The following is a 12,534-nucleotide window of genomic DNA, read 5'->3' on the forward strand; positions in this document are numbered from 1 at the left end:
GAGAGGGAAAGGCCAGCGCAGCAGCAGTCACACCTCAGCGCTTCCCCTACCCCGCCTGTCTTCCTACGACCCTATTTACACCTTATAAACTGACGTAGCTTTTCACATCTGGCTTCAAAGTCATTTCCTGGCAGAGGCACATCACACTGATTTCACAAAGCAAGCATCAAAGACAAATTCTGACTCTTGCAATAAAACAATATTTGGCCAGCATCGTCTCTGACACCAGGTGCTCAAAGTCCTATCTATTATTAGTATAAATAAGGAACTCCTCCTCCTCCTTTAAAACATTTCCCTGTGTGAGCCAGAAGTAAGAATGCAGCGTAAACACAGAAAGCACCCTCAGCTAAACATTCACGTTGTCAACTTGTGTACAAATACAACACACTGAACAATACACTCTCACACCTATGGTTTCACAAATTTCCTGGAAAACCTCTCGGTCGCCGCTGCCTGCCTGTGCTTGCAAATTCGCTTACAGCATGCAATCTTGACACAATATGAAGCTGCCCGGCTCCCTCATATGGTACTGCTGGCATACTGCTGTATTACTGACAGGTGTGTGTGTGTGTGTATATGTGTGTGTGTGTGTGCCTGAGCTGTGCTGATGCATGAACCTGCAGCAGCCGGAGGGATGTGGAGAGGGTCGCCGGCCCGCAGGAATGACCTGCCTCATGAGCGACTGGTTATCTCTTGTTGGGAAGATCGTATTTGGCATTTGTTTAACCTTGGGAAAGTGGGCGTGTGTGCATGTTTGTGTGGGTGTGCGAGAGTGTGTGCAAGCAGCCCTGCATAATACCCTCACAGCTCCCCCAGGATCATATTCATATGCTTGCTTTGGTTTGGTAATACCATCTGAGTGATTATAATGTGGCGGTTCAAAATGCTGCAGTATCTGACTGAATGATTAGATGAATACATTAAACTGGTGTTTTTCATTTATATCTTGCAGCTCCGTGCGCTCGCGACGCATATACAGTGGAGAGGGTAGTTACTGTATATATGTGCATCCATGTAGGTCGCTTAATAATTCAAAACTTTGCAGTCATTTTCAGCTTTTAAATCCTCCTTAGCCTGCTTGTAGAGCAGCTTGGGTGGAGTTTCGCTGCATAATTGGTTCCATAGTGGCACACAACTAATCAATTAATCCTAAAAAAAAATCTCATCTCATCATGAATTGATTTAAGTCCATAAGGAATGTAGTTGTTAATCCTATTATAACTGCACACCCTAGCAGTTCAGACTATACTTCCTATATGTGTAAGTGCATTGACTTCCCCCTGAATAAGATCATTTTTTGTCTTGTAGTTTCCCGATGTTATGAATAAAGCATTGTGAAATCATATTTGATGCAGCTGCGAGGGAGTTTACGCACTTCAGGCGATGCAAACTGTTCCATGTGTGCATGCATAATGTGTCATATATAACAGCCCAACATGATAACTCACCTCTCGTAGTGTCTCCGTGTACACGTGGCGGCACTTGTGCTGCTGGGGTTCCCGCCCAATTCATCATATACATGCTTCCACTGTCTGCGCACTGTGATCTGCAGGGATGGATGAAGAGACAAAGTGATAAGACAAAGAGGAGAAGACAGAGGGGAAGACAAAGGACGACAATGAGATTAATGTAGAATGAGGGAAATTGAAAAAATATGAGAGAATAAAAAAACAAACAAAGAGAAAAACATAAGTGGTTGACATCATTTTTGAGGTCTTGGGGAGTAACTGAGTCATGATGTTCCAGTTATTGAATCCTCAACACTCAATTCTCTAACATAATAAGCTCTGTTAACATGATGCAGTCAGTTGTTCCTGCTATAACCCCTTATCCCATAACAGATGACGGGCTACAACACAAAACACAAAACTCCAAGCTGCCACAGAGCTAACAAAGCCTCGACATGAAACGTGAGATAATCAGCTGCAGATATGAGGGTTTTAAAAAGGATATGAGCCCCAATTATATGAGCTGTATCCTGTTTATGGTCTGGTCTGGCTGTCTGTTAGGATGACATTAAACCAGCTAGCTAATGAAGAAACAGGCATGAGCAACACACTTTGACGACTTAACAATCAAACATTGACTTCACTTTGGAAACACGTCGCACATGAATAGTGAATGAATAAACGGCAGGTGGGGCTGCCAAGTTAAATGCCTCTGCCTCATACGTACTCACTTCTGACTCACTTTGGTTGTGTGTGTGCGTGCGTGCGGTGCTCGTGGGTATATATGTGCATTTTACTTCATCTCCAACATGGGAAAAAATGAGCGATTCGACCAATTTCCTTCTGACCAGCGCAGAGCAGAGGAACATGTGTTTTCCACTCGAAAGGGGGTTTTGAAACAACGGCATCATTTTTGCTAAATGTGGCTCTGAGCAAGACTTTCTTTCTTCTTGGGAAAATGGTGACTGACCTCAAGGGGCAAAAGGAGGGCAGAAAAAGAGAAGAGAGGGAGGAAGGTAGGGAGAGAGGAGGAGATAATAGGGGGAAGGAGAACAGGCGAAGGGAAACAGAATGGGAGGAAAGACGGGAGGGACTTTGACGAACGAGAAGGAATAAATCACCACATATGTGAATACTTACCAACTCATATCCTCCGAGTTTCTGAGCAGCTTGAAACATAGTCCAAAGGTTGACTGTGGGAGACAGAAGACAAACAAGGCAGTCAGGAACTGAGCTGAAACACATGACGTCACATCTAGTCATTACACCGAAGAGAGGGAGATAAATACAGTGCTGGAGGAAGTATTTAGACCCTTTAGTTAAGTAAAAGCAGTAAAAATACTCATTTATGAGTTAAAGTCCCTTCATTTAAGTATTACCAGCAAATGTACTTAAATATCAGAAGTAGACGTACTCATTTTCCAGAGTGGCCCCTTTCAGACTGTTATATTAATATATATTACGTACTGATGCATAAACACGTAGGTAGCATTTAAGGGCAGAATGAGGAGGATTTTCCGAATAAACGACGTATAGACTCATCCAAAAGAAATCTCTCTACATCATCACTTATGACCAACCGTTAAGTGTGCGTCAGAATCTGCAGACTCTGTCCTTGGCCTGTATTTCCGAGACTCTCCTCCTCCAAAGTGCAACCACATAGACCAATTGTACAAACAGCAGTTATGACAAATATTTATGTTTATTTTTAGGCGACGACCTCTAGTGGAAGTACTGCTTATGTTGGGACCAAGGGAGGAAGTCAGGCGATGTAGTATAGGAGAAAAGGTGGATGAGTCAAACAAACACAGGACTTTCATCCAGGAGATCGGTGTTCATGTCTCATGTGGAAGGTTTAGTTAAGGTTTAGTTATTTATTAATATAACATAATATGTAAAAGATTACCTTAGTAACAAATGTTCTTATTTGAAGCCCAACCATGATATATTTTCTTTTCTTTTTTTAAATGCAAGTATAATAGTTCATTATTATTTATTATGTAGGCAGACGGTAGATGGCAAACCAGATTTAGATTGAGTGGACAAGAGCAGGACGGTAAAATGAAGTGAGGCCTGCAGAAATATTTCACGGATGGAATATACAACCCAATGCTTCATAGGTGAAAACACAGACAATCTGGACATTACTAAAGAAATTACATAAAATAATGTGCATGAAATCATTTAATCTAGTATATGTTTTGTCTTACTGTCCTGCCATTTCGTAGGACTGTTTGTTTTGCATGCTAACCAGGAGCTGGTCTCCATCTGCCGTCTACCTGATTCCATGTGAACGCAACATTAGTCAAGGAGGAAGTATGATAGCAGTGACTAAATGCAAACAGCTTATATTTATTGATAAGCTGAGATATAAGGCTCTTTTTTTGGATATATTTTCTAAACCTAACCAAGTAGTTTTTATGCAACTGTGACCATTTCACGTTAATCACACATTTAAAATTGCAGCTGTTGGTCATATATCCCAGTTGCCACCTGATGCCAATATGACGTCAGAAAGACGATTGACTCTTATGTCTGACAGATGATAAATTTTGGTTGGAATAAAATCGGGTTGAGGATAGTTTAAATGTTTAATGACTTTTTCATTTCATGTTGTCTGGGGGTTAACAGTGCGACATTTTGTAGATGTTTGGTTTTGTTCTTAATACCTTATAGCTAAATGTCGTTATTCTACATTAAAACAATGTTGGTATGAGATGTTTGGAAGACGTTGGGTTTTGGTTACTTCACAACACAACTTAAAACCAACAAAATATTAATGTTATCTGACATTTGTATTCTACATCGAATTAGTGTTAGCATTAGATGCTGCCCTGACATTGAATTTTGGTCACCTAACTTCACAACCTAAATTCAACTAAATATCAATATCTACTGACTTCGGTGGCCAGCTGGGATACAAGCTATTCTGTTGTCGACTGGTAGCTGTGATTATTTAGGAAACGCTCCCGTGGGTCTTAATTGAGGGTATAACATGCAACCGATGACAGTGGTTCCCAACTGGTCCAGCAACGGGGTCCAGATTTCTTCTTAGTCATTAGTTCAAGGTCCACACAGTTTAATATATTCAGCATTATACTTTCGTTTGGCCATGTCATTGAGCTAGTTTGCTGTCTCTGTCAAATATCTGTCCTTTAATCACGACAGGAAACGGCACTTCAAAATGAAAGCTCTGTGCCAGGAAATTTGCTTTACTTCAAAATAAAGTGTGTCTGACAGTTACTTGCAGTCCATTCAGAATGGATCCGTGACCCAACAGTTGGGAACCACTGATCCATGAGGTCATACTAGTTCGAGGGCTTGTTGGTGTTTTCTTATTTTTGCTGTGTCTGGCGTTTCTGGGTGTCAACTTTTGGGCAGTGGTGTGTAGCCCCCAGCCAAAAACAGCACACAAGGTGTGAGGGCGGGACTTAATAACAACCTAGCAACCAGGTGGCAGATCATAAGCACGCGTCCAAGAGGAGCTGTTGAGCCAGGGAGGAGGGACCAACTCTGAATGTTGCATTTACAAACTGCAATTTATTCTGCCTTTAAAAGTTGTAGTTGATCATGGTGGAATTAATTTAACATTGTCTGCATACTGTTTTGTAGTTTGATCTGCAACAATGCACCATATTTCATAAGCTGATGATGTATTTGTAGTCTACAAAGTAAGTAGCTGTGAAATTAGATTAGATTCACCTTCATTATCAGCGCACACATTAAGTATCAGTTCAACAAAATCCACTTTAGCATCAAACCTCACAGTGCAAATTGCAGTGAAGTGCATAGAGACATTTACAAAGACACACTGGTGAACAAAATGAACAATAAACCAAGAGGATTGTGACTGTGATGTGCTCAAAATAAACAAAAACACTGGGAACATCTCACAGGAGTGTAGTAATTACATATTCCTGGACTGACAAAATGAACACAGCTTTTTATCATTTTCACACAAAGCAACGCTGCACTTCAGCTGAAAGGATGCAAATGAATATTGAGTACTTGTACAATCACCGCTATGTGATAAAATACAGCATATGCTTCATCCTGACAAAGAGATTTGTTAACCCTCAGCCGCAGCCTGCAGGTATGAATGAAAACCATTACGAGCATCAAACGCTTGGCAATATGCTCAAACTTCTGTTTGAACTAATGCAAATTCATTTGCATTGATTTCCCCATGCAAATGCCCCGTGACAGGCCATATCGAAATACAAGTCTTGTGTAACATTTTCCTAAAAATAGCCGTGTAAGCTTTCAGAAAGACTTCAAATGGCTGTCTGTCTTTGAAAGAAAATGCTTCCCACAAACAAAGAACCACAAGTTCATTGGGGGACTTTTTGTGCCAATGACATTTGTATTTGCTTTCTGTAACATCATTGTTTAACATTTTTATATGAAGGCCTATAAATAAGAAAAGGAGGCCTCGCCTGGGGAGAAATCCATCAAAATTCAATCTGTGCGTACACAAAGCCTTGCATTTGTCAAAATGACATTTTCCTATCTCCGCATTTGACAGCATTGATTTTTTCCTTCCCTCCTCTCTGCTACCGTTGTCAATGCACGGGTGGAATAACAAAGGGAGCTGGGTAGGTTTTTCTGTTTGAACTGAGCACTCCGGCGTATTGTGCTTTCTGACTGTAGAAACAGAAAGATGGTCTATTTAACTAGCTTGTTATGCATCGACTGTAATTACCACAATAGCACACGGGACTGGGAGGGAACAGAACAGATAAAGGAAATGAGAGAACATGCCTTTTCTTAGATGTCTTGTCATTAGCAATTTCTTTTCTTAATTCCCCTCTATTTGGCAGGGGCAATTATCACTGAGATAAGGATGACAAAACAGGAACACAATGCAGCCTCAATGACACACCGATGGCATGGCAATTAGACAACAAGGCTGAAAGAGGGAGACAAATTGGAACTGATGTTCACAATCACATGCTGATGCCTGAGCACTGAGGCACACATGCGTCTGGGACACACACACACACACACACACACACACACACACACACACACACACACACACAGTTACCAGTTAATCTTGCAGATCAAGGGCATTCACAATACACAATGTAACCACAACGACTTCTGTCTTATTCCTCCTCAGTCCACTCTATCTCTCATTTCTTTCAACGCCTCTAACTGCTGCCACACAACTTCAATGGCAGCAGCTGTAGAGCAAAGTCAATATTAACCAAGTGATAAAAAATAGAAGGACAGCAGCTCGCATGAATAAACTGCAGCACAAAACTGTTTTCCCCTCCAACTGTACTGCTCCTCAAATATAACAGCCAACTATTTTCTGTCATTTCCTGTGATTCAGTGTGAATTCAGCCTCTGTGAATGGGTTTATTCAAGTAATTTACAGCCCCATTTTCCTTTTCTTAAAAAAAATAAATAAAAGGGAATGAAGCCATCTTGAGGCATTTATATACAGGAAGCATTGTTACATGTATTACATCTGAAATGATTAGTCAACTAACAGTAAAATAATCGGTAAGTACTTTTAAATCAATTTCAGTGATTTCAGTAAATACCAACATAATTGTGCTCAATATTTTTTGGCTTTTAACTGTTGGTTGGACAAAACAAGACATTTGAAGACGTCACCTTGGACCTCGGAAAGTTGTAATGTGCATTTATTGGACGATATGAACAAGTGAAAGAGAAACAAACAGCAGATTAAACCCTGAAGACGATATGTGTCAGCTGCAGCTAAGCAGCAAAGTGCCAAAAACTGCAGTTCCTCAAATGGCCACTTGAGGCTGGCTCCAATGGCGAGTCAATACACACAGAACCCCATGTTAAAATGCACAAACGGCTTTGGTCTATTAATCTGATTTCTACATTCATGTCAGGCCTAACTCAGCTCCTTCAGGATGTCGTGATCCCAACAGTTAATGCAAACTCAGCCAATCCCCATGAATTCTGCGTGACCTCGCAATTTTGTCTTATCGCTGCAACTTCACCTCAAATTTCTTAAAATCAGTAAAATATAATTTCCACGTAGAGCTGCTGGCAGCCTATTGATTCACTCAGCCCCGCTTTTTGTCTCTGTTCATCATCAGCATGTGAGCTCCACATCTGGGACAAAGTCACACACAGTGACGGGGCTAACTGTTAGCATCACACAGCTAACATGACCTAATGGTTTTTAACAGGTTTATCGACAGAGTAGAGCCCTTTCGGAGGTGGTGTAAAATAGCTGGGATTGGGAATAGCTTTGTGTTGATGTTAGCCACTGTTGCTGCGTTAGCACGTGCTAAGTGGGCATTGAAAGCAGGAGGAGAACAGCTAACAGAGGTGGTCCTTTAGCGTTGCTTCAAACAGCAGTAACAGCTGATCATTGGCAGTCAGCCCCCACCCAACCGCCCTAATTCTAATCGCCTTAATCCCACCCCTAATTTTGCAAGACACGCTAAATGCTCATAATGATTGGCTCCAAATCCCAGACACCATCGCAACTATTTTTGCAATTTTAACTTGCCCCCTTAATTTTACTGCAAAAAATGTCTTTCAGAAAATGTCATGACATTTCAGGCCACAACAACCCCCAAAATCCAGCGAAGCCCGCAAAATTGTTGAGGGACTGATGACGTGATGTGAATTTTTATGTAGGTTTACTCACCCTTTTACATTTTATCAAGGCTTACATTTATATATAATTAAGGGCACTTTGAGTGACAGGCTGTCTGTGAGGCGTCACCACAGTCTGTGAGTCAGATCCACCCCTCAGTCGTCCACAGCTCCACCCTCTCATCCAAACACGGTCACTTCTGGCTACAAAAATGCCAAACTTGAGCTTTAAAATGAGGGTCCACAAACCAATAGGTGAACTCATGGTAGCTACATCCATTATTTTCACACAGCTCATGGTTGCAGCTCTAAATGTTGATAATAAAGCAGTTGTTTATGTCCGTTCTCAAGCTCAGAATCCTCTGGATCCAGCCTCTCAGCTTTACATATTTGCTCCTTTTTTCTTTTTTATTATAGTACACTGAATGTCTTGTGATTATCACAGGCGCAGAGTCTCAGATCAGCACCTTTGCTCCAAGATATTTTATGCATACAAACCCTGGAGTGAAATATAAATTTGGCATGAGAGTGAAGCAGGCAAACAAGTGGGAACTGTGTTAAACCAGCAAAATTAATATTACTGGGTTTAGAATTTGTTATGAGCCATTCGAGGTATAAAGGCAGATTGACTGAGTTTAGGGGGTTTATCTCTCTCTGCTGGGCTGTAAAGAGTCTTGAAAAATCAGGTGAAACTCGGCAGCCAGGAGATGAAGAGGAATATACATAAATAGTCCATGTAGTGATTCAGATAGGGTTTTTTTTTTTTTTGGAGGTGAATCAAATGGATATTTAAGTGGTGCAGCCAACAAAGCAATGGGTACGTCTGGTAAATCATTCAACCATCTGTTGCTTTGTTAAACTCCAGAGAACTTCATAAAAAGATTATTACTCAAACACAACTAAAATAACATAATTTCAATTTCCATTACAGGAAAGCGAGCTCTTTGATCTTTTAATGCATTTGTAGCGAGTTTAAAGGGAAGAATATGAAAACGCGCCTGATTACATCTGAGGGTTTGTTGTATTAATTATGATGTGTTTTCCTTTTTTTCCCTCCTCTTTACATGTGCTGATGTGTGCTCGCTGCCAAGGACGAAGTTTAAACAGCATGATTTCACCATTTAATGAGGGCCTTGCTTATGATGTGTCTGGTTTTGAGATTCAAAGCATGTACTGTATGTAAAACAGTTGGCGCGGTGGACCTCGACTTTATTCTGAGCTCAAACCGAGAAATGCCAACTAAAAGTAAAGCATGTCGGGTATGTAATTCTCTCTACGTCTTCCTCGCTCCCTCTCTCTATATCTCCCTCAACCACAATGACCTATTTAAGCAACAACATGTCGGCAGTCAAGATGACAGGATTGTCAAAATACCGCGGTGAGGTTAGCAGAGCCGAGGCGACCACAGCTTACCTTCATGTAATAGTTTAGAGTAATGAGTTTTACAGTGCTATAAACTGTCACCGTTAAATCCAGTGGACATCTCTCTCCCTCTCATGCCTCTCGTTAATTTGCCGATGTTGTCGTCCTGATCTGAGTGGCTACATCTTTCTCGGCTCGTTTGACATGAATGCAAATGTGATTTCTTTCCTCGAATAAAGGCTGAGAAACAGGCACATTTGAAAAACCACAGTTTGAGGTGAGAGTTCCCATGTGTCTTGCATCGAGATGAAACACATAAAACAAAACTCAGTGAGAACAGTTTCAAGAGACCAGAGTGCGCCCTTTACGATGTTTACGTGCATGCTTCTCCTCTCTGTCCCGTGCACACCAGGTGCAAGCTAAGCATCCGACCTATATTGGAAAATCTTTCATCTTGGGCAGACGTGTCGCGCATACATGTGATGTTCTTTTAACATTGTTAGAGGACGTTCTTGGCCTTCACAGGAAACCCCTTTGACAACTGTGAGAAGATATTCTCTCCTCTTATAAAAGCCAGCCAAAATGGGCTCTGACAGGAAGCCTCCAGAGTCTTTTACTAACCGCTAGATGTTATTTTTCTCAACACAGACAATTATTCCTTTAGTTTATTATTACCACAGATTGAATGTGTTTTTTTACTGCAGTGTAATTTAGAGATTTTGGGCGTATTGCCTGCAGCCCTTGGCAGCCATTTTCACTTCTTCCCCTAAAGCTGTAATATTGTGGATAGTTAAAACACAGTGTGCCCTTGAACTGGGTGAAAAGCAGCTACTGGTTTCTCTTCTGATCACAACAGGGGGGCATAACATAGTTAGAGATGTTGGGGTTTTCCCGTGCTTATCTAACTATCGTCTATGACTTACAGAGCGCAGTTTCACTCTGTTATCTTACTGTAATATGAAATCTACATTTCTGTTTCTCTTCTCAAAGCACAAGAGTTCAAATAATGTGGGTTTTTTTCCTCTTTGCATGGAAATTTTTAACGTTTTTGGTGCGTTTACACGTGTTTCTAAAGGTGTCTTTTACTCTGACACGAGTGTCAGCCTGTTAACTTTCCCTCACCTGCCCCACTTTTTATTAATCCAAAGACAAGAAATGTTTTTTTGATCTTCCAGTGAACCTGTATCTTCCACCAGTTACTGTCTGGATTGAGCAAGTAAATATTTGGGCATCTATGTGGACTAGTGTTCCATTTATCAATACAAAATAAGAAAATATGAAAATATGAAACTGTTTCAATACTCATTTTCTCATGCTTTCTCATTCTCGCTTACTGTTAATGTCATTCTGCTGTTCTCTGCTACTTCTTATTTAGAAAGGAAAAGTTGTCGCTGTCACGTTATAGCTAGTTATAGAAACTGTAATTTTATGCTCTCAATTTTAGTTGGTGTCAAAAACAGAACAGAATATCAGTATTTTTAATGGTATTGTATCAAAGTTAGAAATTCAAGTATCGTGTCAACACTAATGTGGACACTGCGTCATCCTGGCTTTCATTTGTAGCAAGGTGCAACGACATATTTACTGTCTGAGGTAACTAAGGTCATTTGAAGCCAACAAACAGATCCTGCTGTTGTCTCGTGTTAATGCAGTATGGAGTCATGCACGCTACAGTTGTCTCTCTGTTCAGTTCAAAGCCAGACTGACTTGACTGCTACGTATCTGCTCAAAGACTGTGGGTCAAACGCTTGAGTCAAGTTTTCAAGCTGCGCAGACTGAAAGAATGTTGTGGTTACATCATCACTCTCAAGCGTTATTTGAAGAATGTCAGTTTTTACCATCATACAGAAGATTTCGAGTCCCGAACAGTTCTTCAGTCTGTCAGCCTATTAAATCAGAGTTTGTTTTTTAAGTAGAGGTAGGCGATATATTGATTAAACTCTTGCTTCGAATATAAATTATCACATCATATTTTTTTAAGCCCCCGACATGACTCACTTTGGCATTTTGGCTCTCTCGCCCTGTCCTTTCACAGACACAAAAAGAAAAAAAAAACTGACAAACATGATATGTCACACACTCCCCTGCCCATCCAGATCACTATATCCACAGCGAGGCATGTATTTTTGTATCTGCAGGGCTCCGGACTACGAGCATTTAGTCGCATACTGCAACCATGGAGCTCCGCTGCAACCTGCAGATATTATAAATACATCAACTGAAGAGCTGTTAGCTTTTTTCTGCTAACAGTGAATAAATATTCACATTTAACACAGACCCCCACGAACAGCGCTCGGCCTTGATTCCAATTTTTCCCAGTGGCCACTTGCGGTATTGCAGCAAAAAAAATCCCCTGCAGCCCAAACAGCATTTTCCCAATTGAACTATGGAGGTTAAATGATCATAAAACTTTTACGGATCCATGACGTCATCACAATATAAAGTCTATAAGCAGAGCGGGAACTCACGAGTGGGCACGGTTCAAGAAACACTATTGAGCATATTCAGTGGGCCGCATACTGTGAAAGTAAACCCAGAAGCTAGCGAACTTTTCTGCAATAAGCGCCAGGCGAGCAGTTCTATCTTGGCTTCCGTTATCTCGTCTATGGTTTAACGACACCATGGTGACAGTTTAATTTTCCACTAACATCTAGCTGTTGAACATAAGCTTCAAGTTTACACCCACAACATCAACACTTCCTGCCCCACACGAGCCGTGAGCTTCAGAATAAAAGCAACTGATTTAACTTTTGATTGACTGATTTTAATACTTTATTATAACAGTACTTTATTGAACTTAACAGTAACAGTAGTCTCTTTAGTAGTTTAGTGTTTTAGTAGTGAACAGTAGTTTAGAGAGATTTCAAAATAGAGATATATATTGTGTATCATAATATAGTATATAAATATCCTTATATTATTTAGAGGCCATATCTCTAAGTAGCCTCAGTGTACCTCAGTCAAACACTGACTGCAATAGAAACGATTAATATGTTGCACTGCATCCCCTTTCCAAAATGTCTGAGCGTTTGTAGCATGGTTTTGTTTCTTGGTTAAATGCTGTTTTGTGTTTCTGTATTCATGTGAAACAGCTGCCGTCCTGGGACACAAAACAAATGTCTGATTTTCCTCT

At 40.7% G+C, this 12,534-nt stretch overlaps 1 protein-coding gene across 1 annotated transcript in view; it reads right to left on the reverse strand.

Annotated features, from left to right (window-relative positions):
• The window catches only part of arid5b (AT-rich interaction domain 5B), a 103,588-nt gene that overhangs the window by 11,036 nt on the left and 80,018 nt on the right, over nt 1–12,534 (reverse strand). The window contains exons 7-8 of the mRNA XM_050071372.1: nt 2,589–2,641; nt 1,449–1,546 (exon numbers count right to left, since the gene is read on the reverse strand). Of these exons, the coding sequence (XP_049927329.1) occupies nt 1,449–1,546; nt 2,589–2,641 (151 nt within the window). The remainder of the gene's footprint in view (nt 1–1,448; nt 1,547–2,588; nt 2,642–12,534) is intronic.

The sequence above is a fragment of the Epinephelus moara genome, chromosome 19 (genome assembly GCF_006386435.1).
Source record: "Epinephelus moara isolate mb chromosome 19, YSFRI_EMoa_1.0, whole genome shotgun sequence".
Classification (NCBI taxonomy): Eukaryota; Metazoa; Chordata; class Actinopteri; order Perciformes; family Serranidae; genus Epinephelus; species Epinephelus moara.